The sequence below is a fragment of the Accipiter gentilis genome, chromosome 22 (genome assembly GCF_929443795.1).
Source record: "Accipiter gentilis chromosome 22, bAccGen1.1, whole genome shotgun sequence".
NCBI classification, from domain to species: Eukaryota; Metazoa; Chordata; class Aves; order Accipitriformes; family Accipitridae; genus Astur; species Astur gentilis.
In genome coordinates this window covers 14,718,074-14,744,595 of record NC_064901.1, presented here as the reverse complement: position 1 = coordinate 14,744,595, position 26,522 = coordinate 14,718,074, and the positions used below count along the sequence as shown (strand labels likewise).

Here is a 26,522-nt window from a genome sequence, read left to right as displayed (position 1 = left end):
GAGGTGGCTGCTTAATTTGAGGTTAGAAAAAAATACTTCTTGGCTCATTTTCTGCAAGGGGCATCTTGAGACTACAGATTTGGGGTGGCAGCTGGAATGGGTTTACTTGTTGCTGTTGTATGAACTAAAGCCTTTTAAATAGGTATAGATACAGAAATTTTGTCTTAAACCAGACCTTTCAAAATCCCAAAAGGCAGGGTGGGAATTACTGAGACATGAACTTGCCTTTTAGGAGGCAAAACTTTAGAGCTGGCAGAAACCTATTGAGCCATCAAAAGCCTGTATCTAATAGGAGGTTTCTTCCAGCAGATATGTATTCAGTTTAAAGAGAATTAGACACTGTGTAATGAACTTCCAAGCAAGAAGGTTACGTTTAAACCAGGCTGCTGAAGTATTGGTCTTTTATGGTGGGAACTTTGCTAGCCTAATTTCACATTCATGTAAAACAAAAGTATGCAATTAGTTTTTACACCCTCCCACCCCCAGATAATTCTGGAGGGTTAAAACGGTCTTAAAATAGGCTTCAGAATGTACTGGTTATAATGAATCAAGTCAGTTGTTTGCTGTTATGCAACATTTTGTGATCCTTTCTCAGACACTGTTAATGTCCTTACTGTAAGCCAATGAGTTTATACTGAAAAGAAGGATGGTAGCAGATTGTAGCCCTTTGTTTAGTTCACAGGAAAGAAAACCTTCAGTTTGTCTACAAACCTTGTTCATAATACACATTGCTTCCTGAAAAGCCTTTCTGTGTCTGTGGTGATTCACTAAACGGGCTGTAATCTGAGGAAACGGGAAACGGTTTGCGAGTGATGCTTTCGTGATGCTTTCGTGTGAGTGGTTTTATGTAACACAGACTGTGGGATTTCCAGATTCCTTTGAAAGTAGTTCAGCAGGGTTTAGAAACCTGGAACAGGAAACATTTAATTTCCCTGTTAATTTAGGATGTTTTTAACCTCTAGTTCACAAATACCCAGCGTCAACAGGCAGTGTCAGGATATCAGTTCTGTCTCGGGTTCCACATGCTACTGTTCCTGTTTGCTGCCTAGGAGAGCTGTTATAACTGTTATAGTAGCATGCCATTAGGCAACGTCAGCAGATAGCCTGGATTTTGAAAGCAGCATCTCCTACTATCAGATTGCTGCTTCTGGCTGTGGTGCAGTATCCCAGTGGAAGAGGATGGGAGAAAGGCTTTCCCTGCTGCTGCCCAGATGTTTTCTGCTTAAATGCCCCCAGATTTATGAGCCACCTGCTCTTACGGAAGAAAACTTTCTCTAAATCTGTGCAGGCAAATGACTTGCTATAGTAACTGCTGCCTGCTGTGGGTACTGAATAAATGGACTGTGTTTTGCTTAAGATGATAGATAGGAAGTGAATGTTACCATTGTCATATAGGTTGCTAAAGGGCATCTTATATCCCAGTGATAAGCATTGTTGTGCTGAGCCTGAGTGCTATATCAACAGCTAATTTGAAAAGGCATGCAGGAAATTTTATTTTCTTGAATGTGTTCTTAATTTGTATTTCTACTTTTTTCCCCTAAGTAGGTTCCTAATTATGAAAAATACTGATTTCTTTTATCAGATATAGGTCAAGTTCTAGTTCTGGCTGTGGCTGTTGAATGCTTATGTGACATTTCCCGAACCTGTTCTGGTCAATAGTTGACTTAGGAAAGATCTACTATACAAACAATTTCAAGCTAATTTATTCATTTTTGGCTGAAATGTGCCCCCAAGCAGCTCTGTTAATGAAGCTGTCAGAGGGGGGCATTGAACCACTGAGGATTGCACTCCTAAGCCGTAGAATAGATATGGGTGGTGCCTTTACACACTAACCATTCATACTAACTGAAGGACTGTTGTGCATGTATACATCTAATTTATGTAACTACACTGTGTGTTTGTGGTCAGATTGACACAGTTCCCTCTCTCCTATCTCTTTCAAGTTGCTGTAACAGAAATAGATGAATCAAGCCTGCTTTTTTTTTTTTTGTTTTCCTCACTTCAAAAAGTGATCTCCTCTTGAGCCAGAGTGCTGATTTAGCTGACTTGTATGGACTTGGTTGTGTTAAATTTTCTGTGCTGTTGATAATTGACTAATGAATCAAATTGAATATATTTTTCATTTGAATGTGATTTCTGTTAGAGCTTGAAAGTGGAACAAAAGACTTCTTTTGATCATATTTAATTTTATATTATTATTATTTTCTAGCAAAATGTCTGCGGTGTTTAGTCTATATACTATATGGTACTGTTTCATTTGAAAAAGAACGTCAATCCTGGCTAGATCTGATTTGCTGCACTGACAGGTGGTGTGGATGTTGTGTTTTCTGATGAATGTAAGGAAGCTGGCTTTCCTATCTGCCCACAAAACTTCTAGTTTAACAGAACTTGGATCTGTCTTTTAAAGGCCCATATATATTCTTCATGTTAACTTTCTGTGCTGATTTTAAAAAGCTGTTTGTTTATAGCTATTAGTATCTTAAGAGTGCCCCAACTACCAAAGAAAGTAAGTCCATATTGTTTGGTGTGGTGGATTATATAAATTTTTCAATAATGGACAAATAACAGCAAGATCCACCAGATTGCACTGCACTACAGCATGTCTATCCATTGAGCAATTTCTATGTTGGGTAAAATAACGTAATTGAGAGATTTAGGTTTTTAAATTTCTTTAAATCAAAACTATGTGCAAGCGGACAGATGAAATGGAAGACAATTCAGGTCTTTAAGTATTAGACTAACATCTAAGATGCTCTACATAGAAGCTAAGAAAATGCATCAACAATTACTTTAATAATTTGACATAAATTTCTTTTTCTTTGCTGTTCAGTAAGCATCAAGACAAATGTACATGTTGATTTCATCTCTTTAATATCTGGTCAGTCCTAATATATGTGCACGCATGCATGCACACACCCCCCTGATCACTTCAGGATACATGGTTTATCTATGTACTATAAAATTTTTTTTCGTGTACTATCTATTCACCAAGTTTTCCTTTTGCCCCAAGGTGATTTTAAATATAGCTTTCAAAACTTTAGGCACAATTAAAAAAATAGTAGGAAGAAAAGATACTATTAATGTTTGAGGGTTGGATTAGTGCATACTTCTGAGATTAACTGTGTCTTAATCAGATAGCCATTGGATAGTTGGCTGAAAACATCCATATCACCCTGGGAAAGAGGAGCTATCCTCTGCAAGCACGTAAAAACAGTGGGCCTAAACAAGAGGGAAGCACAAAGCTGAGAAAAGCTGCTACAAGATTTATGAACTCTATCTGAACAAAAATAAACTTCTGAAGATGATAAAAAAACTGAAGGCATCTATTACCTTTAACAGAGATTAGGCTTTTTTATAGAAATAACTAGAGAAAGGCATCTTAATGCAGGAGATATGACAGTACCATTTGTCCAAAAGGTGGACAAGATCCCAGAAGTCTAGACCTCAAAAGTGTGTCTGTCCATCTGTCTCTACCATACCCACCTTGTAAGCTGTATGAACCTGATGCAGTCATAAGAAACGAATGGCTTTTTTTATTCAGAAGCTCAACCAAGTCTTTTTGCCTTACAAATGGGGACTTGGAGGAGGGCAGGGTAAAGAAGAAAAACTCTTGGATGCAAGTGATAACTTCTCTGAACCCACTTACTAGAATCTGCTGTGTTTGGCCTGCCTTGAGCATAACCTGAAGAATCTTAACCAATTCATTAATGTGCTATGAAAGATGGCATGGTTCTTTGTTTTACACTGATGGAGCTTCATGAGATAATTTCCTTTCATTCTTTTTCATCCTTTAATGGGTAAAAATACCATTATTTGCTTGTATCTCCTGTAAGAGAGAACAGGAGTGGCAGTCCTTTCTTCCGTTACATTGTGTCATGTGCTGTCCTGCAATGTGTAAATTGCTGAGCACAGCTCCCAACTGCAGATTTACTTCCTACAGATGTCAGAGGTATTAGATCAAAGGTATTATTAACTTCTACAGCATCTCAAAAAGCTCTTGATACCTATTGAACGATGCAGTGTCTTAATGTCTTGCTACCAGAATTTGTCTCCCGGCCTGGGCATACTTATACTTTCAACAAACCTTGAAATTCTGAAATGTGTAGCAGTGTGCATATATGTGAGAAGCAGCCTTGCAGGAAGATGCAAATGAAAAAAAATCAGATTTCTGAAATTCACTGAACATCTCTTGGAACTTGCAATTTTGTTTCCAATTCTGCAGAGCAGCAGAATGAAACAGAGGGTAAAAAAAAATGTGGTCGCATGGAGATCAGATGGCACATTCAAATCTGAACAAAATTCCCAAAACTCCAGAGCCATCATCCTACTGGCTAATTAGGTATTGCCTAAGGGAGAAAAAAAATGCTGTTGTGTGCCTGTGTTGCCTTTTGAAAACCAGGGAGTCATGGTCCTGCTTACTGCTCTAAGTCAGTGCAGATAATGTGTTTTCTCACAGAGCTGCTGAGACTACATTTATTTAATCATTTGTCAAGTAGCTGTGCTCAGCTGACATGTCCTTTCCTAGCAAATACCCTGACGTATGTCTGTGTCCCTGCTGTAAAAAGTATGCTTGCCCATTTTGCAGCCATCTTAAGTCTCACAAGTGACCCAACCATTTTCTTTCATTCTTTTCACCAGCTACGTCTCCTTTTTAAGTTATAGTAATTTTTTTCTCAATGCTGCTTTTACGTTAGAATTCATAGAGCCTGTTTCCTAGACATTAGACTAATGGCTTAATGGAAATTAAGCAGAAAACCCAGAGCCTCAAGTGGGCTGTTTCTTCATGTTGATTTGCTTGCTTTAATTTTTCAAATTGTCCTGTTAGGCATAGGATGGCTAAAGGCAAAATGTCAAGCTCTAGCCTGGATGCTTTGACCTGCAAACAGACTAGTGATTCTGAGGAACAAATGGCATGACTGGTATTCAGGGTGGTCTTGACTTAAGCCAGTGTTAGTGTAGCTGAAATACCTTGGGACCTTTACAGCCATCATCAGTGTTTGCAGCAACAGGCCTGTCTGAAACTGAGATGTTCTGGCTTGTGAAATACTGTTAGAAATTTTGGTATCTAAATGACTATTAAGGAAGCAAATGGTACTGGACAGCAGAGCTTCAAAGGATAAACTATAATGCATATGAAAGAGAATTAAACCTTAAATGCAGCCAATTAATATGTTCTCAGTTGGGTAGAGGAGGGGAAACAACACTCAAAAATGTTCCCTTGTGTCCTAATCTGCGAAGTGACTCTTTTTCAGGGTAAGTAGACAGAAATACATTTTAGGAAAGGCTGAGTCTTAGACTCAGAATGTTGTCAGGCTTCCACAGCCAATTAAGTTGTAACTGGGAATGATAAGATCTCAAAGAGGGTTGGGAACAAGGCCCCAGAATGAAAATGCCTTTTAGAACATCTTGCCTTGAGAAAATGGACAGGTTCTCTGACAAAGCACTAGTGCATACTTCATGGAGTTGCCCGGAAGTACTGTAAGAAAATTTCCATTACTGATAACTTGGCGCTTTTGTGTCTGGATTCTTGTGGTGTTTGAAAATGGAAAATAACAGGACTCAGGTATAGTTAGTGAAATGTGTAGTCCTAGGCATCTTTGAGCAACTGAGCTCATTTAAGGCTGTATACAATCTGTCTAATTGGGAAGGAAGGTGGCAATACAAACTGTACTTTTTCATGTTAAAATTGCCAAGAAATAATTTAAAAAAACCAAACTGTTTCTCTAGGTGACTTTCTGTGATTGTTGTATCTCATTGCTAAATTAAAGCGACAATACTATCTTAAGCTTTCCAATCTGTAAAGTTGTGACATGGTTGCTTGCAAGGACATGCAAATAGTCAAATGAATCCATTCCCTTCCTGTTGCTCCTTTCATACTTGCCCAAGTGATTTTGAGGGGACTGTATTTTGAACATTTCTCTGGGCACTTATTTAAGTAACTCACTTTCTCCTTTTGATGCTATGTTTCCAGGATGCCAAGTGCACGACTTTGGAGATTTGAATTTCACTCAAGTTCCAAATGATGAACTGTACAACAACCTGATTTTATATCCACGGTCAGTGGGTTTAGCCAGCCAGGTATTGGCTGATGCTGTAAGCAGAGCAGTAGCTGCTGGACACAGCTGTGTGACTATAGGAGGTGATCACAGGTGAGCTGAACTAGAAGCAATTAGTGGTGCATGCTGCAGGTTGACACTTGGGAGTATAAGAATTTAATTAAAAAAAATAAGGGGGTGGTGGGAACAACTTGGGGTTACTTCCTGGTAATACCATAGAGTAGCAGCATTTTCATTTTATTGCTGGGGCTTTTAGGGTGGAACATAGAAGACAACTACAAAAATCTGACCCTCTAAGACAGTATGGCTTAGCTCTAGACTGTTCTGCGATCAGCAGACGTACAAATGAGGTTTTCCTGTTTGGGAAAGTTAGTGTGATCAGGTCCCTTTAGGAACTGTTGCAGTTTCTTTATTGTTGAATGTTTAGTGATGTCTCTCTTGCCCTTCAACTCTCAGGATGTCAACTTCTAGGATGGGTTTGTAATGTCTGCACACAGACCACTTTGTAATAGATCTTGGAACATGTGAATCTCTCTCCTCTTTTTCACTAACCTTTGATCTGAGAATTAGTTGAGGAACGTAGGGCATGTAAGAATGAATTGTGGGGGGAGGTATCATGACTAGAATCAAAAATGGGTGAATAGCAGAATTGATGAATGAGCACACTAGATTTCCGCAGAGATCATTTGGAGCTAGAACAGGTGAAAATGTGGGAAGGGTGATGGAGGGAGAAGAGTTCTTTCTCATCTGTCAGTACTAGTATAGTCCTGTAGAGTTGGAGTCTCCTGGAATCATGATAGAGGCATGCCATGCAGTTTGTATGGGATGCACCTTTTATTGTCATGAATGTCTGATGTGTTGAAACATGACAACATTGCTGACTGAAGTTGCAGAGACTTCCCATTGTCCTTGTAGCTGTTCTGAAGGAGAAATGGTGACTAAAGACTTTGCTACTGTACTTCTAGCTTGGCACTTGGTTCTGTCAGTGGCCATGCACGGCAGTGCCCGCACCTTGGTGTCATCTGGGTGGATGCACATGCTGATATCAACACCCCTCTTACAACTCAGTCTGGAAACCTCCATGGACAGCCTCTCTCATTTCTCTTGAGAGAGCTTCAAGATAAAGTAAGTATCTTGCTTGTACAGTTAGCCTACATTGAAATCCTCAGCACATTTTACTTTTTCTGGTGTTAGGTGCTTTCTTACCTGCTGCAAATGCAGGGCTTTTTATGTGAGTACAAGCAGAAATATGTATTATTTGTGCGTGTATACGCACATACAAAAATGTACACACGTGCACACACAAATATATGTACACACACACCTAGAAACAAGAGTGAGAAAAAGCACCCTTGTGGGTTGTACAGTAAGCAAGAGTTCACACAAGCTGTGTGTAGCAGCTGACCACGGTGCCATTCCTGCATAATGAGTGGCATTGGTGCAGAGGCAGTGCAATGACAGCAATTCTACCAACCAAGTGAAAGAGGGAACTTCCTGCCAGCTGAGCCTGTGAGAGCTCTGCTGAGCTTGCCTCCCATAACAACTGGTTCCTGCATACCTTGCATGCTGCTTCTGCTTAGTTTGGCTCTTCCCATGTTTTGACAACATTGTGGCCTGACGGGGGCTGTTCCTGCATGATCCCTGCCTAGCTGCTCTGGTGTTGGGTACACTGGCAAATAACTACAAATCAGAACAGCTGTACCTGCTTACAGGGTGCTTTTAAAGAGATAGTCTTTGTCTTGGAAAGAGGTCAAGTTATCAAAAAGAGCTATTTACTGGGGCATATGGAATGTGCATGGCCAGTTTTTGCTACTGTCAAGATTCTGAACAGTAGGTTGACCTAAGGCCTACAAATCCTTTTGGCTTAGCTGCAGACTGTATCTCCCTATACAGGTACCTGTAGCACCTACTGGAGACACTACAGTGGCAGCCTGTACGTTGTTAATAGCCGGGGCCTTTGCAGTAGGAATGTAGATAGGCCAATCTGCTTCTGAAGCTTAGGCTGGAGGGCGGGAGCAGGATCAGAAACTGCAGGTTGAGGATGGATGCTGGAGCTGCAGAAAACCTGACTATTTTATTCTTGTGCTTTGGACTGCTAGTTATTTCTCTTAGATTTTTCTAATAAATTTTGGGGGTGCTGTGTTGATGAAAGTATGCCTCTTCCAAGTAAGATCTGGCATGTTCAATGTCTTTATGGCTATTGAAGATACCATTGTGTTACTACCTGTTTGGCATAGCAAGATTTCTATCATCTGGTAAAGCTCTTCCACTTTTCTCATTCAAACTCTTTCGAATGAATTCCATCCACAAGTCAATACAGTCATTCGGTGGTTTTACCTACTTTCCTCTTCCTCATAATTCTTGTATGGTCTCTACAAACATGCTAGAATTCCCAAAATAATGCAAAATTAGTGGGGCTTCTTGAAATACTCCCAGGACATGAGAAGGTTAATATAAAAGATTACTGTATTTCTAGTTTCTTGCCCATAAGTTAAAGGGGCTGGTATTTTTTTTTTTCTTTTTGGCAACTGCACCCACTTCTGCAGGAGATAGGAAGAGCAAGAAAACTTTGTGAATTTTGGAGCTCACCTAAGATGAACAGTTTATGTCTTGGTGAGAATAGAACAAAGCCAAGTTCTTTGATAGCTGAGGAAGGAGGAGAAAGGCAGAGTAAGATAGGCTGCTTTCCTCTTTTGTCAGTAAGACAAAAGTATCTAATAGGCTTCCTGCGCATACATTGTTGATTTCTGGTCTGCTAGGCTCTGGTTCTTGAGCAGCACAGAAAAAGCAGGTTTTTGCGTTGGGTTTTGTGGGTTTTTTTGAGCTACTGAAAGAATACTATGAGCTTTCTGGCGTCAGTGGGGGAGCAGGCCTCTTGCCAGCAGCAGTAGTGAAGAAAGAGTAAGCTTAAGCTACACCTAGAGGTGAGTTAGTCAGGTATGGTGCTGGTTATGACATCTCGTCACAAGCCCACCTAAATTCTAGCAGTCAGGAAGCCTATGCAGAAACATCTGACACAAGCTCCTCAACCTCTATTTGCAGCTATACAAACAGATGTATACTCATTTAGAGGGTTTTCTTACATGTTGTATTCCTGTTTAGAGGGGGGAAAACCAGCATCTATCCTGCTGGTACAAGGCAGCTTCTACAACAGTATAAATTTTTAAACAGCTGTATAGCAGTAGTAGAATGTGCCTTCAACAATAGCTTGTCTTGCTATGTATCTGACTTGCTGGAGGGAACCTTTCTGCATGAAGAGGTGCGTGTGGCTCGCTCTCATCCAGTAAAGCAGTTGTGTTGATAATGGGACAAAAAAATTTACTGTCCTTCTTTTACTGACTGCTTTGCAAGGATTCTTTTTGCATCCTAAAACTGTCTGCCACCAGCAAGAAGGCTATTCCAGTCCTACACTCTGCTAAGCATTTCTTTCTCAAAGTGATAGACAAACTAACTAGTTCCACTTTGCTTCTCAAGGTGGTTTCTGTCTTGTCAAAGGGTACATAGCATAGCAGCGTGAGAGGATATGAGATTTTTGTGGCGAGCCCTGTTATCTCCTTCCTTGCTTTCAGTCATGCTCTGAAGGGGTTTTTGAACAACCCCTCCCCACCATGACACATCTGTGTGTATGCTTCTCTGGGTGGACTCCCATAATTCCACCAAACTGTCTCTCTGGGTCACAACATCTGGTCATCAACCTCATAGTCTCAGGAAGGCTAGTTAGCACCTGGCTCCTTGTCTAGATTGTTTTGTAGAACACAGAAACAACAGCTCCTTTAAGAATAAAAAAAGAGAGCAAAATAGCCTGCATGATTACATTTTTATCTTCCTGATTCATTGCTGATCTCTAACTGGCACTGCTCTTTGAGCATCTCCAAGCTCCTTGTTCTTCATTCCCTATTGAGAAGACAAGACACAGAGATAGCAGTGTAACATACATGTCTCTTGGTGGCACAGTCTGTTTAGACTGTTCTTGACCCCATGCCAGCAACTTAGTTTAGCTGCTGTAACTTTCTATGGGATTGCAGGAGAACTGAGTCAGGGGCAATGTCTTCTTGCTTGGTTAGTTTGAGACACATGAAATCCTAGCCCATGTTTGCTGTATGATGCTACAAACAGCAGTCCTGGCCCAACATAATGGGGGGAATTGATGTGGCAGCAACTGCTTTAATTAGCATAACTGCCAAGAACTCCCGGGGCTGTTTCAAGTCCCTCAGTTTAGGTGTTATCTCACCTGTTTTTAGAATCCTTATGTATTCAGGAATAATGAGCTTGGTCAATGCTCTACTGAATTAAATGTTCCCATGTAGCAGACAACATGAAGTATAGAAGTGATGCATCTGGCTATGAAATAAAGGATTTGGCCAGGTCACTGTAGAACAAACCCTGGTGTTGCATAGTCTGTTCACAGGCTGTCAGCTGCTACTTGTTTGTCCAGTTAGTTTCACAGGAGCACTGCTTGATACTGCTCATGGCAGTGGCACTTCAGGGTTTTTAAAAAACCTTCAAAGTTAATTTTGTTGTTTTAAGGGAAAATATTTATGAACATAATCATTTAAGTGGGATTCCTTAAACCAAGCATTAGTATCAGTGCGCCTGGAACCATTCAAACTAAACTCATAAACTGCTATTAATAACTTACCATGAAAATGCCTGTACTTTTTCTGATGCCTTTTTGGTTTTACTACCAGCAACTCCTTTTCTATTGCAACAAAGTAAAAACAGAGCCTACCAAAAGAAGTTAAGGCATTCCATTTTCTTTAAATAAAGAGGAAGAGGTATAATTAAAAATGGCAGTATTAAGTCTGCTAAATCATGGATACTAGAGAGTATCTGCCAATATTATCAATAGCGTGCTCAGCTTGTGGTATGGTGATGGGTTTTGCAGCTACAGCTTCATTTGAGACCTGAGTTATTTTTTCCTAGTGGTCTCCAATTCATTTATCCCTCTTCTGAATTCATGACTACAGAAAAGTTTCAGGTCGTTGCCTCAGAGTAACAAATACTGTTATTATATGTGCTTACTTAATCCCAATGTAATTAAATATAGCTATGGGTGTGTTGGCCTTTAAAAATAAATCCACATGTTGTAACTAGAATATAATTAGTAATTGAGAAGTGTAAGAGCAGCCTTCTTCCCACTTCACAGCTGTGTTGGCTGTAGCCATTTTCAGAGCTGGGAGAGGAAGAAGAGAAATCGGAGTTAAAGAACTCCTAAAATTAGTAGATATTACCAACTGAAGGATTTTTATAATTGCATACCATGACTACTTAATCACCAAAGCTGAAAAATGACGACCTCATCTTTCACTTGCTGTCCTAGACCTGCTCTCTCCAGTACTACATTATAAATCAGTATGATGTAGCCCCATGTGGAGGCCCAACTTCTTGTCATGCTCTTTTTTTCGTCCTTTTTTTTTTTTAACTTCACACTTTGAATTTTATAATCTTTAATGTTTTTTCAACAAAGTTTGCATGGCTTTTTTGTGATCCTCCTAAAAAGATACAGTTGCCTTGGTTTTTATTCTGCTTAAGTGTGATGTCCTGGGTAAGTTACATAGCATTACCACTAAATGTGCTGTAGAAGTGATCTACATCTGGGTATCTACTTTCTTAACATTCCCCCTTATATTCACTGATGCTAATTACCTATTGCTTCTGAATTTGGGCTTTATTCCTCCTCTTCAAACTGGAAAACATAGAAGAGTTAAAAAAACTTCATTAACGTTCAACTCAAAATGGTACAACAAAGCTAAGGACTGATTAAATCAGGAAGGCAAACTCTCAAGTGAAGGAGTTTCTCTCCTTAGACAGAGAAAGGAAGCTATAAATAAATACAAAGTTTTGAGGGAAGCATTAAACACAGTTTTGTGTTATATGTGATTAAAATAACCAAATACCAAACCTTTGCTTGCAGGTACCACAACTTCCTGGCTTTTCCTGGCTAAAGCCCTGCCTTTCAGCATCTGATATTGTGTACATTGGTTTGAGGGATGTGGATCCTGCTGAATAGTAAGTTGAAGTAGATTAAAGGATTTTTGTAAAGGCTTAAATCATGACCACCTTTCTACATCTGGCTGTTCACAAGGGTTGCTAGATTTAAGCTTAGGCCAGTAATGATTTTTTAAAACAATTTTATTTTAACAGCTATATTTTGAAGAACTATGATATCCACTATTTTTCCATGAGAGATATCGATCGCCTTGGAATTCAGAAAGTTATGGAAAGAACATTTGAGCAACTGATGGGCAGGTGACAAACTATCTGATTTTAAACTACTCTTTCTCATCCACTTGTTGAACTGTGACAGTGTCTGGTAAATAGTAGAGTCTTAGCACTGACTTTAGTCCTTGACTTCCACATCTTGAAATGGAACCATTTCACAGTGTTTGGCAAAAAGCTAAGAGATAGATCACATTAGTCACTACAGTTGTGGCTGTGTTCTATACGATTTATTCTGTTTTTTAAGGAATTCTGCATTTTGCTGCAGTTTGACAAGATGTTTGAATCAACTCAGTCTAGGGTATACAGTATACTTTTAAAAATGTATGTAGCAACTTGACAGTAACTTGAGTTCAGCTGTTAGTCCATGAGGTAGAAGCATTTGATGGCTTCCTCCTTAGACTATGCTTATATATGTTGTCCTGATGACAACTGCCACTTTCAGTTTACCTAGTGAAGTTCACTGTAACCACTCCCTTAAGTTTGATACTGGAGTCTTTGCTAACCTTGTTCAGGTTTGGGGAACCAGGTCAGGGAGCAAATCATGCTTGTCTAGGGACACAGAGAGAGGATCAGAGTTAGAAAGGGTAACCTCTCACCACAGGGTGGAACAAAGCCCTGTAAGCAGAATGAGGTCCATGTATCTGTGCTGCATGCTGATGTAACTAAAGGTGTGCTCACCCTTCCTAGCTGCAGCTGGGCCAAGTAAAGAAGTTACTTAATCCAGATGCTTCTTTCTACTAAGCATCTGCAGTAAGTTGGAAGTACAAAGTCTACCACTTAAATAGCTCATCTGAGTGACAAGTGGTATCCAATTAATTAATTTTGTCATTGGGTGCCAGACTTCATGTAGTAACTAAAGTTTTAGGTTTGAGATTATCCTTCACTGTTTCATCAACTAGGCTTACATGGCAGAGTTTGGAGGCAGCCTTCAACTATTGACCTGGAAAATGCAGAATGCCCCATTCATCTTGTTGAGCTGTGTATGAAATCCTCAAGCTTGGTGCTTCCTGCATCCCAGATGCCATGCAAATCAATGTTTTAGCCTTTCACCCTGGCTTTCTGTACAAAATGAGAAAAGGCTGGATTATATCACATATTTATATACATTTTTCCAACTAAGGAGACAAATACCAGATAAGATGGTTAGAACTAAGGTACTTATCTTCAGCCAAATCACAGCTAAGTGGATGCTCAGTGAAACTAGAAAGACAAACTTCTGTTTTCCAAATGTGTACTGGGGAAAGTTCTAAGCTAAGAGATGTTTCAGAGTCCAAAGAGAATAAAGTCTTTTCCAAATGTATATGACATGGTATAGGACTTGGGGGGGCTTTTAGCATCATGGAGCATGCTGCTACTCTGCTGATCAGCCTGGACAGTAAGAAATAAATGTAGAAAACATTGAAGGTTCTGAGATGTGCTTTTTTTTGTTTTATTCTGTCTCAGGAGACAGAGACCAATCCATCTGAGTTTTGACATTGATGCTTTTGATCCTTCACTGGCTCCAGCAACTGGGACTCCTGTTCTAGGTGGATTAACTTACAGAGAAGGCATGTACATCACGGAGGAAATACACAACACAGGTAGGAGTTGATCAGCAGTACTGGACTAAGCAAGGACAGGACAAACTACATGAAGCTCATATTGGTTATGTTTTCCTGTGTAAATAGATAGCAAGATAAATGTAGTCAAAGCCTAAGGTGCCTATACAGTCAATTCCACCTTCAGGAAGGGAAAAAAAAGTCCTATGGTTGGGCAGTACCCCAGGTGTTAGAAGCAGCTTAACCATCAACAATTTCAACTTACCAAGAGTAAATAAAATACACAATACATTAACTAATGTAAAAAATTACTTGGTCATCTTGTATATGCTGTCTCCTATTCCTAAACACATGAGGTGAGATATAAAAATGGGCACCTGGAATAATAAAAAAAAAGGATGCAAACAATTTTAAACAGGTTGAAGTTCCATTCTAGGATTCAAGGCTAACAAATCAAGCCTTCACCAAGTATATTTGTCCGGATTTTTGGCTGGGATAGAGTTAATTTTCTTCTTAGTAGCTGGTAGAGTGTGTTTTGGATTTAGTGTGAGAATGTTGATAACACACTGATGTTTTCAGTTGTTGCTAAGTAGTGTTTATACCAAGTCAGGGATTGTTCAGTCTCCCATGCTCTGCCAGCAAGCAGGTACACAAGAAGCTGGGAGGGAGCATGGCCAGGACAGCTTACCCAAACTGGCCAAAGGCATATTCCAGGCCATAGACCATCATGCTCAGTATATGAACTGTGGGGAGTTGGTCAGGAGGTGCAGATTGCTTCTTGGGCATAGGTCAGTAGGTAGTGAGCAACTGCATTGTGCATCACTTGTCTTTTCCTGGGTTTTATTTATCTTCTATTAGTGGTGTTATAATGATGAAAAGGAACATATTTTTTTATTGTTATTACTGTAGTTATTAAACCATTCTTATCTTGACCCATGACTGCTTTTACTTTTTTTTTTAAATTCTCTTCCCCATCCCACTGGGGACAGGAGTGAGCTCGCAGCTGTGTGGGGCTTAGTTGCTGGCTGGGGTTAAACTGTGACAGTGCTGCAGTTGGCTCAATATATGAAGACTTTCCTCCTTATGCCATGGAGTTTTTATTTAATGTGTTTAAACAGTTCATCACAGTAAATGAAGGGAAAAAAATCAGACAGTCAATAGGATGGCAAAAACTACTAGATGAGACTTTTATATCCCCTAATTTTTGGACTGGGAGACAGCAAGATTAAAAACCATTCCTCTCTTGTCATAAATGGAACATGAAACTTATTTTTCCTGAATGCTGAAAGCATCAATGAGTGAGGTATTGACAATGTAAGAAAGAACCAAATTAAAAACACAAACTTGCCTCTAAGAATGATAATGTCATCCCTCCCTTGAGAGCTGGTTTTACTTGTCTAAGGGGTAGAATAGGTCACAAGCTCAAATATCAGACTTGCTGCAATGAATGAAAGGCTGCAGAAGAAACCCTATCAGAGATTTTACTTTTTTTTCATTGTAACAAGCTGTAACTCATCTTCACAGGAATGCTTTCAGCTGTTGACATGGTTGAAGTCAATCCACTGCTGGGAGCTTCTCAAGAGGAAGTGAATGCAACTGCTAGTCTTGCAGTCGATGTGATAGCAACATGCTTTGGGCAGACAAGGGAAGGAGCACACACTGCTTTTGATGAACTCCCAACACCCAGTTCTCCAGATGAATCGGACAGTGAAGAGCAAGTGAGGATTTAAGAACCAAAGTGTTGGGTACATTGGACATTATAGAGCTTTGCTGAGGCACTTGAGTGGATAGATTGTCAACACTTGGCAAATACTGTTAACTTCTCAATTTTTAAATAAACTAGCTTTTCCACTGGTCAGTGGCTACTTTATTACATACCAAGATTTATTCATTTTGTGAAGTATATACAAATGGAGAGACAATAAAATATTTATTACCTTCTTATTAATCTTACCAGTAGTTCAAGTCTGTATCTGCATTTTCCTTTTACTCCCCTTTTCTCTGTCTTTCTAGTGTCAGTACAGTTCTAGTTGAACATGCTGTCTCATGAGACAGTTCAGTCCTCAGACAAAGGCAACAGAGAGCCCTTCTGGTTCCTCAACAGTGGAAAAACTCAACTCAGTCATGAAGATTCATCTGTTGCGAAAGAACTTGTAGTAGACCACACCTCCTAGGATGGCTAGTTCCAGGATGATGATAATTGACAGCAACAACTTATTAGTGGTAACTCTAGAGTTAAAAAAACAACAAAAAAAATCCAAGCTAGCTTTTTTCCCCCTTGATTATGAAAGCAGATTCTAGGTAATTTGATCACTATCTTACCTTCAGTAAAGTATACTCCCTGTTTCAGCTAGAACACAACATGCTATGTGAATAGCTCTTAAGTAGTAGGAAGGCACAAACTCAGTTTCTTACTCATCTTTTCCTGGAAATTCTGCTTAAATCTACTTAAACTGTAGCAGTTCTGTTCCTCTCCCCCCACCCCACATAAGGCAGATAATTCTATTCTACATGTGCCTACTCATTCACTTTAAAGAGGAAAACATCAGTTGAACTCCTGTGCTAAAACCCACATTGTGGTGCTTTTACTTGGAACTATGTAGTTGAAGTAAAACTATAAAAATCTCAAAATAATAATGTACTTTTACTATTGAAAATTATACTTTAACAATGGGTAGAAAGGAAATGTTAGGCCAAAAATACCTACTGGAAATACACTCCATGAACTGGTTTATAAGGATAATTAAACCATATAGTTAAGAAACTGTAAGTACACTTAAGCAGCCAAGGCTTTAGTCATCAAAATAGCATATACAGTCAGGCTCAGTGTTTCTCATATGACAGTTTAGCTACTCTAGGGCACTACTATGGGCTAAACAGATTTGTCTGTCATCAGACATGTAACTTGCTTAATTGCTGCAGTGATTCATGGCACAGCTTTTTCCAAACTGAATCACAAAGGAGTTGAATCTAAAGTTACCATTAGCAATTCACTGTAACTTGCTTATGTCCTCAACACAATTTATCATGTCACATGGCTAAAGACCCTATATTACCCTAAATGAGTAGCACAGATTCAGTGGTGTTCAACTACCTGTACTCCATTAAGTAATTACTAGAGAGCAGAAAACACAAAGTAGCATCTGCACATGGGCACATATTCTGTTTACACATTCCCTAAAACTTCCTGCAGTTGCAGCTGACACTCTTCATTTTTTGCCTGAAACCAGCAAGCAAAAATGGTACCTGCCAAGTGCTGCTCCAAGTCAGTCACGCTACTCACCGCCTGGACATAGAACGTAGAATCTTTCGACTCTTGCTCAAGTTCTCACTTGTATTCACCAACTAAGAAGAAACAGAAGTTATTTGTCAGTTGAACAAGTATACAGCAACTCGGTAAACATGCATCTGGTAGTAGCTTGTGTTGACATGTTGCAATTAATAATGGGACCAAGGCAAACCATATATTCTCAAAATTCAGAGACAACATTGTTCTCGACAAACTACCCAAGCTGGAAGCATTGTCTCCTTTCTAAGGAGGAAGTAAGACTTTTCATGTATACTCTCCCTTAGATACATACAAAGATACGCAATTTAGAATCACTTTCTGCCCCTTTAGTTAACCTACATGTATCAGAAACTTGGCATTAGCTTCTTTCATTAAATTCCATTTCATTGTTCTAGTTGTCGACACCAGAAGAAAACAATACTGACATGGGCTCCCCAGTGCATACCTGGAACTGTTTGAAATGCTGTTCAGTTTCTAGGAAAGGACAAACCATGTTGCACTGACAAGTCTAAGTGACCCAGCAGACATGAGCTCTAACTAAATGAATAGATAATCCATTTCAGCTTTGTAATGCTCAGAAATAACTGTCAAGTATTTCTCAGTCAGCTATTAAGCAGCATGTAATTAATAGAAGTTATGGACAACTAAAAAAGCTGTCATCTCACAAACTGAGTCAGGATTCATGATGTATGGCCACTGGAGGTCTCCAGGCAAGATTTCACTATTCCACTTCCAAACCATCAAGGGAAGTGAAAGGTAAGCCAGGTCACTTACCAGCACAGACACCTGCCTGCACAATTCCTCTGTAGTTTAAGCTACTACTGCCCTCATCTGCAAGACTGTCCCTGTAGGTACATTACTCTGCACTGAGATGGACTGGACCAAGCTGGGAAGGAAACTACGAAGTCCATTCAAAGCATACTAGATTTCCAATCTTTGCTATGAAAGACCAAGCAAGAAGAAAGTCTGCTTCTAGTTGGAATTAATACAATTCAGCAATACAATGCCTAAAAGGCTCTCAGTAGGTCACAGCTTCATCAACAATCTGTGGATAGACTGACATGCTTGAAGGACTGTAGTATTTTTTAATTACAGAAAGAACGGACAAAAAACTATAGTTGCAAATTTTAAGATCACATTCTCCTTTCCTGCTCTCCAACCCAAATCTGGGAGCAGGACTAATCAAATTCTGACTGAAATGAAAGACCTACTTAAATGAAAAAGCTACAGGCTTTGTTGCAATAAGTAGAGATAACTCCCAAGAAAAGGGGTATGCTTTTTGTTTTGTCTGACCCTACTTACTTGCCAAACTCGGCGTTCCCCTTCAAGTCACTCACCTAAAAGCTTTACACTTAAGATCCCTTTACACACAGAAAATTCCATCAGTTTGTTATGTCAAAAATCAAATTCTGGTTTGCATGTGTGTAAACAAAACAAATGAATGACTTTTTAAAGCTCCCACAGTAGAAGCACAGCTTCTTGACCCAAGGATGAGGAACAGGCATCTTGTCAGACACCACTTTCTCTTTCCTTAGCCAACCTAAAAATATTGGAAGGTTAGTAATTAAGTAATTAAGCTCCTATTAAATTTCATTTAATTTCATTGGAAGAACTTGCTAACTGCCTCACAAATCTGAACCTTTACTAGTAATCTAGTAGCAGGCAATGCCTTCACATTTTTTTAAATCTGTAATTTTTTTCAGTAATGCTGGGTTTTTTTTAGCAGGTTTATGGGTCTAATAATACGCAATCTTGCACAGACACAGCAGCAGACATTTGGCCATCCTGCTTTGGGCCCTTCTACAGTAATTTTCCTTTTATGAGCACAGCATAGAAACATGGCAGCCTGGATTTGGTCTGCAGAAGCATCAATTGGATCACCATCTCTAGGGCGGTCTCCGACAGTAGTTACTGGCATACAGTTCCCACTAAGCTAACGTCAGGTTGTTTCAATACAACACCCACAGTTTCTCTACTTACTCTGCTCTTGGTGCGTTCTAGTTGCTCCCGCTGCTCCCCAAGTTCTTCAATTATATCGGTGCCAATCTGGTCCGTTTCAGCAGCAATTCGGTGCGAGCGCTCAATGCTCTGACTGGCTCTGTTCAGGCTGTCTGTTCCCTGGAGAAGCAGCACCCTCTGTGACTGCAGATTAGTCTGAAAAATAACACATGCTTCACTATTAAGCACAAGGACAGAGCTATTAGGCTTCTGACATATTAAAAAGGTAGGACATGACTCTATAGGCCATCCATTTGTATTAGCTGTACATGCTTCTTATGTCAACTGATGTAGCCTAGTTAATTTTGAAAGAGTTCTTTGTTCACATTGTAAGATCATGGCCAAATCTGGTTAAACCTTGAAAAAGGACACACAGCTACAGAGTTACAACAGTTACAAAAAACTGTCTTTGCAACAATTTACTTTTCCATCAAAGAACATTTATGTGAAAATAGTATCTTTGCTTTCCAGATGCTAACTTTTCCTTCCATTCGTATCTAAATTCAGTCTTAGTTGTGACTTCACAGTTGGTTGCCAGGGATATCGCCAAGAGTTTACAGTCAAAAGGATTAGGAACAAACAGCACTAACAGATGGACTGCTAAGTAACAAAGATCCTCTTTTAATGCCAGTAGCCGCAGCTAGAGGGTAAGAAATGTTTGCTGACCTTGGGGTCAAAAGGTAGCTAAAATTAAAGTATTTTCTTAAGCTTCAGAAAGTCTAATCTACCACTACACTCTCAGATTTTAGAGGAACCAATCAAGAGGAATCAAATGCAAAAATTTACCAAGCTACTGCAGAATGAGATACTAAGGAATAAGCCTCCCTCAAGCCTTCCTTATCTAAGGCAGACAAACAAAAAGCCCACCTCCATGAACTCTCTGTCCAGACGACAGCACTTTGAAGATAATAAGCAGATTCAGTCTCACTAACTCAGATATATCTAAGCATATCCAGTAAACAAAGAAATCAGTGTATTTCTTGCACTGTAGCAGCAGATCCACAGTGAACAAAGTGCTAGAGGATGACGACTTATGTTTTCTTGAAATTTACACTGAGATTGCTTAAAAGAGGATTCTACCAAAGAACCTATACAGTGCATGATTCACACACTTTGCTAGTTTTGGAGGCTAAAACTAGATCAGTTAGCCTTTCTCCTCAGTCAGTAGCATCACTTTTGTGTTTTCACTGCTGTAGGGGAATGATTAAACAAAGCATTTCAGTACAGAATGTTGTGTAAGTTACTAACCGCATGGCATTCAAGGAGTTCCATTTTGATTATACTCATATCTTTGTTTTAAGACAGAAAAGCTCTCCTTTGAGTTCCAGGTGTTCTTTCTCCTCTCTGAGATATTCATGTTACATACAAAGAGATACGCAGGGAGTTATACAAGCACAGAAGCTAAGTGCATTAAAATAGAAACACTGTAAACAATACTTCTGGAATATTATTTTTAAACAATCACAGCAATGTTAAATAAAATTTATATCCAATTCTCACACTCTGTTCATTTTCTGTGGAGAAGATTCCGTATTTCATATTGCCTTGACTTCCAGGGCCCAATCCCAAATCTGTGCTTCTCATCTCTCTCTGGAACATGGATAGATCTCTTCTATATGCCCGGATTTTGCTCATCATTTGGTTGCGGAAAGGCAGAGGAGCATACTTCAGTTCTTCCTCCATTTCCCGCAGCTTCAATAAAAGAAAATGTGTTTATTTTTTTTAAGCACCAAATCTATTCTTATCAGCAGCTCTACTCAAAACTTCAAAAATCACCACCAGATGAAGGGATTCATATGTTTTTATGTGATTGGGTGAGGGGGATTAATCCCAAACCCTACACCCCTCACCTAGTATCGAGTACACCATTCTGCCTAACGCTGTTCAGCCCCCACAGATTTTCAGATACACAACGCCTCAAGGAAAAAAAAAAAAAGGTTAATTGCCAAGCTTAAATGCTTCTTTTTTCCTGAAACATCACTCTAACTTCAAAATCTAAAGTTCTTACTTTCCTATAGTTTAAGCATTTATAGGATGGGTATCAGCCTCTAATCATATCTATGCAACAGAGATCTATTGCACAGGTAGGTATGCCACTAAATTCACACTCTGAACATCCAGGCCTGGCAACTGGAGTTCAGATTTGTAAACCCTGAGATTTTGAAAGCATGAACTTTCACATCAACTTTTAGTGACAGTTGTTACAAATTCACAGTGCTTAAAGCTGTCTGCCAATAACGAGCTCTACATCTCATACATCACCTACACAGATATACATCAATAAAACCCAGTAAGTTAGAGGAATAAAACATCATGTTCAGCTGTGACTCAAAAACATCCTAGCAAATAGCACATTAATATGAAAAGAAAGCTTAATCCATAATGTCTTCCTTAAAAACACAAGTGACATGGGGATTTTTTTGTGCTGTTCCATGTCACCTGCTGTTCAGGACGCCTATACAAATAGAGGTTTCAAATATTCAAGGTCCCTGATATTTAACCATCAGACTATTATAGAAGGGTCAGATGGGTTAAGACCAGCATGAGAAAAAGACGGGTGGGGGGTATGGGGGGTGTGGGGGGGAAGGCAGCAGATTGTCTACATGCCCACCCTACAGCCTCTAGCAATTTTAATTGCACCGCTGTCACTCTCCTTCATTCAACAAAGGGAAGGCAATATCCAAACCGAGCACTCAAAAAAAAATAAACGCATGTAAGAATATCTGTCTATATTTGTATACGTATATAGATATATACACAACAGTCTTGACAAACACAGACACATCTATCAGATCAATTAATCAAACATTAAAAAAATACAACATCTGCCTACCAGAATAGAATCCATAAAGAAAGTAAAATTTGGAAGTACTGTCCTTTTTAAGGCATCAATATTTCAACCAGTCAGAAAGGCCAGAAGCCTAGACTTCTTTTTGTTTACCGTTTCATTTGCTTCACGCTGTTTCTCATCAAATTCTCGAATCAGTTTTTTCTTCTCCTCTGTGAAAGAAAAAGTAGTATGTCAGATAAACTATAGAGAAATAACAACAGAACTCCAACTCAATCCATTATAGACAATGAAGCTGCCACAGATGGCCAATTACAGAGACACCAGGTCAAAATTTACCTCAAACAGGAACAGCCTGTTCTTACAACTTTTCAGAAAGGGGTGAGGCAGGGGGAGAGAGCAGAAACCACCCTTCCAAATGCTGGCTACTACCTCTGGTAGACAAAACCTGAAATATTTTTCTGACCTATTATCCTCCTATCTCCGCTGACGGAATTGCATGTTGAAAAACATTTAACATGAAAGAATAACAAAGAGGACATATTGGTAACAGCTCACAAATATTTCTTCTTTTTTGCATGCATTTGGCAAGATTACTGAAGGTTGAAAGGATAATTTGGATTTGAACAGAACATCAAGTCAATCTACATTTCCAAGTGAGCCCTGAAGTTCCTGGCAGATAGAGCACTCTGCATTCTTGTGGTCATAAAGTAACTACATAAACAGAATAAGCATTCGAGAGTACTTGAAGTTTAAAGATGCCATCAAGATATCACCTCAAGTTCACGGATTAATGCCCAAATGCTTCCCTCTTCTGGAATTACATCGGTTGTTTGAATCAGCCAACAAAACTATATATTTCATTTGTTTGAGACAGTCATTCGCTAAGATCCTTGTATCTAGGGCTTTGGAGGCCTAAGAATGGGTTTCACCTCTGTTATTCTATTTTTAAACAAAAGTTTAAGACATGTATTTTGCATCTCTTAAAAAAATCATACCTCTCTAGTATCCAAGATCAATGAAAGCATAATTCTGAAACTCCCCTTATCTCGAAACAAAAGTGTATGCTTTATAAGCTTTGGCAAAAGCACTGAAAACGACCACCAGAGGACTCTGTTGTAGAGTACTGAGAATGAAACCGAATTCTATCAGAAGTCTGATAAATATGCACTAGCCTAATTCATGTCTCTTGGGAGAGAGTATTTCAGTCTTAAATAAAATTTTGGCTAGCAAAAAATGCAGACAGTCATCTTGGCAAAACTTCTCTAATTTGATTAAAGACAAAACTAAAGACAACATTATGAAAACGTCATTGCAGTAAAAAAACCAACTTGATAATACCTTTTTGTAAATATAGTCCTCCGCAAGAGAAGCAGTTTTTAAACCACTGAGCTCTCAACAGACAATAGGAAAAAAATTTGAAGCAATCAAAACATTTTTATATAGCTCCTCTCATATACACGACATGTTTAAGCTGTAGGCTTTCCTTTTTGGTTCAAATTCATATTAAGCCCCAGAATTTGAACTGTTGAAAACTTGAGACAGAATTAAAAACGATCACCTAACAAGAAGTTACGCTCTCAAGTAGCACACAGAATTATCACAGACTAAGCTACATTATGACTGTTAATATATTACACATTAGCTGGTATCAGGAAATGCAGTTTCACATCCCAGTTTATTCAGGAGGAAATGCTGACTTGCGAGGTTCCTAAACATGCTCTCCTCAACTTCCTCCATGATTTACCACCATGTACATTTGTGCTGATGCAATTACCTGTGTAGCTGGGTTGCAAGTGAAATCATGGACATGAACTGCAAGAAAACAGCCCTCAGAAGTCAATATTTTGTTTCATGCAGGTCACTTCACTGATCTGATGTAAGCAGTGCTCTCAAAACAACTGCTGTCTCAAACTACTTGAAACCCGGTGCAGTACTGAAAAAGCAGTATTTTACCTTCTTTGTGTCCCCCAAGCGGATTAAGAAGACACTGCACTTAGAAAGGAGCAGCCAGAGAAGTGCTGGTTTCCCAAACACAAGTAGCAATGGCTCGCGACGTTTTTGTCTATATGCAGCAAGAAATCAGGCAATGTGGCTTGAAAGTGTTATACTGGATCTGGCCTAACAGAAATGCCAGAATAATACTGAGCAGTTTAACTCGTATCACTCCGGATTAAACCGTGACTCAAAGAGAGAACTTTTTTAATGCAGTAAAAGTACTTAAGCCACAGTAGTATCACCCACTTTAACTCATTTATTTCCAATCAGTTAGAAATAAGATTCAGTTGAAAAGTACAGATAATTGAATTAATTCAGATGAAAGTATCTATATTTGAAACTGATCCAGGCTGTTTAAAATGCCTTCTTACAAACTTGGAAGGAAAAAATTTATTTCTAGAGCAAGGAATTTATTATCTTGTTTATATGGAGTGAAACAGCATTTCCAAACCTCTGACCCTCAAGGATGTCCTAAGGACTACAGATTCTGTTTCCCCTTGAGTTTGGGAGTGTGCCAATCATCTTAAAAGAGTATGCAAGGTATCCTTTCAGGATCAGATAATTAAAAAAATAAAGGTACACTCCCCTCCCCATAAGTACAAGAAGCAAACAAAGCACATTAGGAGAGTGGAATGCCTTTACCAAATAGACAAATTCCTGACTTATCTTAAACTCTCTTTGAAATACTTTCTGAAAATATTACCATGATTTTGCAGCAGCAAATTTAAAGAAAAGAACAGTCACATTACAATTTCATAGCATGTCTGAAAAATCAGTTTGTAATTACTTGCAATCAGTTGGGAAAAAAAAAATAAATCTACAAGCATTGCAAAAGTTCCTGCCTGTACATACCCCGTTTAAGCCTCTTGCTCAGAATTTCATTGCTCAAGACTACCCCAGTTCCATGGAGACCTGACAAAGCTTTACTTCACCAAGAAACCGACCACTCTCCTTTATACAAGGAAATAAGGATTTCCTACAAGAAAGGGTATTTCTTCTTTTATGTTTTTTTTTTAATTATTATTCTTGTTGACCGCTAGTGAAATTAAGTCAGCTCTGAAAGTTGTCATTTGCGGGTTTGAACATCTTTCTTGTACCGAACTTTCTGGAAACACTGATGACGAGGACTGTGACCCTGAATTTAACTCATTATTAAACAGAAAGCCAGGTAAGAAACGAAACGTTAGGCTCTTCACAGCCTGCGTTATCTGGCACAGACTGGTATACTCTCTGAACAAACCATTTTTATGATTTTACACCTAAACACATAAAATTGATCAATTCTGGGAGAATGACAAGAATATTGCAGAATGCGGCTGATAGGTCCTACTTATTCTTGTGGTACAAAAACCAAGTTGAGCTACAGCAGCTCGTGATAACTGTGTATCATGTTTCTCATATGAAGGAAATATTTAATCAAAGTGATTCGGTGACCTGGGTAAAATAATTCTTGTCAGATCACTTCCCTTTCCAGTTCTCATAATACTGCCAAGTACTAAGAACTGAATTAAAAGAAGCACAATGCCAAGTCCTATAGAGAAGTGTTCCATCAGAGTGTTTTACCCACTCCCATGGTATAAAGAATACCATAAAATCAGGTATTGCTTCTAATGTAACTTCGTGTAGCTTGATAGTTTTTTTCCCAGTCTGTGGGTATGTACTGCACAAATTAGGCTTTTAAGACAGTTATTTAGCATGCAAATCTTCTCCAGTAAGTCTACAGATGGTTGTGATAATAAAAACTGCTTTTAATTCTGCCAATGAGATTTTAAACAGAAGTCCAACGATGACAAAAAAAAAAAAAAAAAGGCAAAAAAAAGAAACCCCAAAGCACTGCAGTTTAGGCAATTCACCTAGAAACGGCATGAAATAACATCCAAATAACAACTCCTCCTCAGAAATGAGACTGAAGCTGAGAGCCCAGCCCAGCAGCGCTTGGCTACGGAGTTGAAATTTGCCAGACAAGAGGAGCTGCTCCAGAGGAGCAAAGCGACACACCTGCCTCGCTACTTACCTACTCGGGGCTTTGCATGACCAGGCCTAACACTCAAGAGCAAAGCTACCAGAACACAGCAGCAACTGAAAAAACCCCACACACAGTGAAGCCAGACCTAGCAAAGCCACCCGCCCCCTCCAAGGAGGCGCCTACCGAAAGGGATGTACAAAATTCCCGCAACTGCCTTGCAGAACTCCTTCCCACCCCACCCCACCCCCCCGGCTTTCTTCGGCGGACTTTGCCCTCCCGCCTGTCAAAACGGGTTTATCTATGAAGAAGCATCCCAAACACCCCTGCAGCCGCCCTACCCCAGCCACCCGCGGGGAAGGCCCAGCCGGTGGGACAGCTGCCCCCGGCCAGGGGGGAGGAGGAGGAGGAGGAAGAGGAGGAAGGGGGGAGGGGGGCACCGCCAGGCCCCGCCGCGGCCGGCCCTCAGCCCCCGCTACGCCCTCCCCGCAAGGCCCCCCGCCTCACCGGCCGCGCTGCCCCGCAGCCGCTCGGGGACGCCCCGCAGGTCTCCGTGCAGTCCCCGGAAGATTTCGTGCAGCCGCTCCAGGTGCTCCGAGGACGCGGAGCCGCGGCCCGCCATGGCAGACAGCCGCCTCCCGCCCCCGCCCCGCCCGGCCCGGCGACGGCC

The 26,522-nt window shown here is 39.8% G+C and overlaps 2 protein-coding genes across 2 annotated transcripts in view; one reads left to right on the top strand and one right to left on the bottom strand.

Annotated features, from left to right (window-relative positions):
• Window positions 1-15,769, top strand: part of ARG2 (arginase 2) — a 23,502-nt gene extending 7,733 nt beyond the window's left edge. The window contains exons 3-8 of the mRNA XM_049826030.1: window positions 5,972-6,149; window positions 7,022-7,181; window positions 11,971-12,065; window positions 12,201-12,305; window positions 13,722-13,858; window positions 15,341-15,769. Of these exons, the coding sequence (XP_049681987.1) occupies window positions 5,972-6,149; window positions 7,022-7,181; window positions 11,971-12,065; window positions 12,201-12,305; window positions 13,722-13,858; window positions 15,341-15,546 (881 nt within the window). The 3' untranslated portion in view covers window positions 15,547-15,769. The remainder of the gene's footprint in view (window positions 1-5,971; window positions 6,150-7,021; window positions 7,182-11,970; window positions 12,066-12,200; window positions 12,306-13,721; window positions 13,859-15,340) is intronic.
• On the bottom strand, window positions 15,517-26,522 carry VTI1B (vesicle transport through interaction with t-SNAREs 1B). Its single transcript, XM_049826034.1, has 6 exons — window positions 26,360-26,522; window positions 22,045-22,103; window positions 20,604-20,795; window positions 19,086-19,259; window positions 17,100-17,161; window positions 15,517-16,045 (listed from the first exon to the last, which is right to left on the bottom strand). The coding sequence occupies exons 1-6, from the start codon at window positions 26,472-26,474 to the stop codon at window positions 15,949-15,951; spliced, it is 699 nt and encodes a 232-aa protein (XP_049681991.1). The 5' UTR covers window positions 26,475-26,522; the 3' UTR covers window positions 15,517-15,948.

Bases quoted from the DNA above. Each gene is read 5' to 3' on its own strand.
- VTI1B (XM_049826034.1), bottom strand. From the start codon at position 26,474: ATGGCGGGCCGCGGCTCCGCGTCCTCGGAGCACCTGGAGCGGCTGCAC. The intron at 22,104-26,359 runs GTGAGGCGGGGG...TTTCTTTCACAG, and splicing joins GCTGCGGGGCAGCGCGGCCG to AGGAGAAGAAAAAACTGATT. The intron at 19,260-20,603 runs GTGAGAATTGGA...GTTATTTTTCAG, and splicing joins CCACAGAAAATGAACAGAGT to ACTAATCTGCAGTCACAGAG.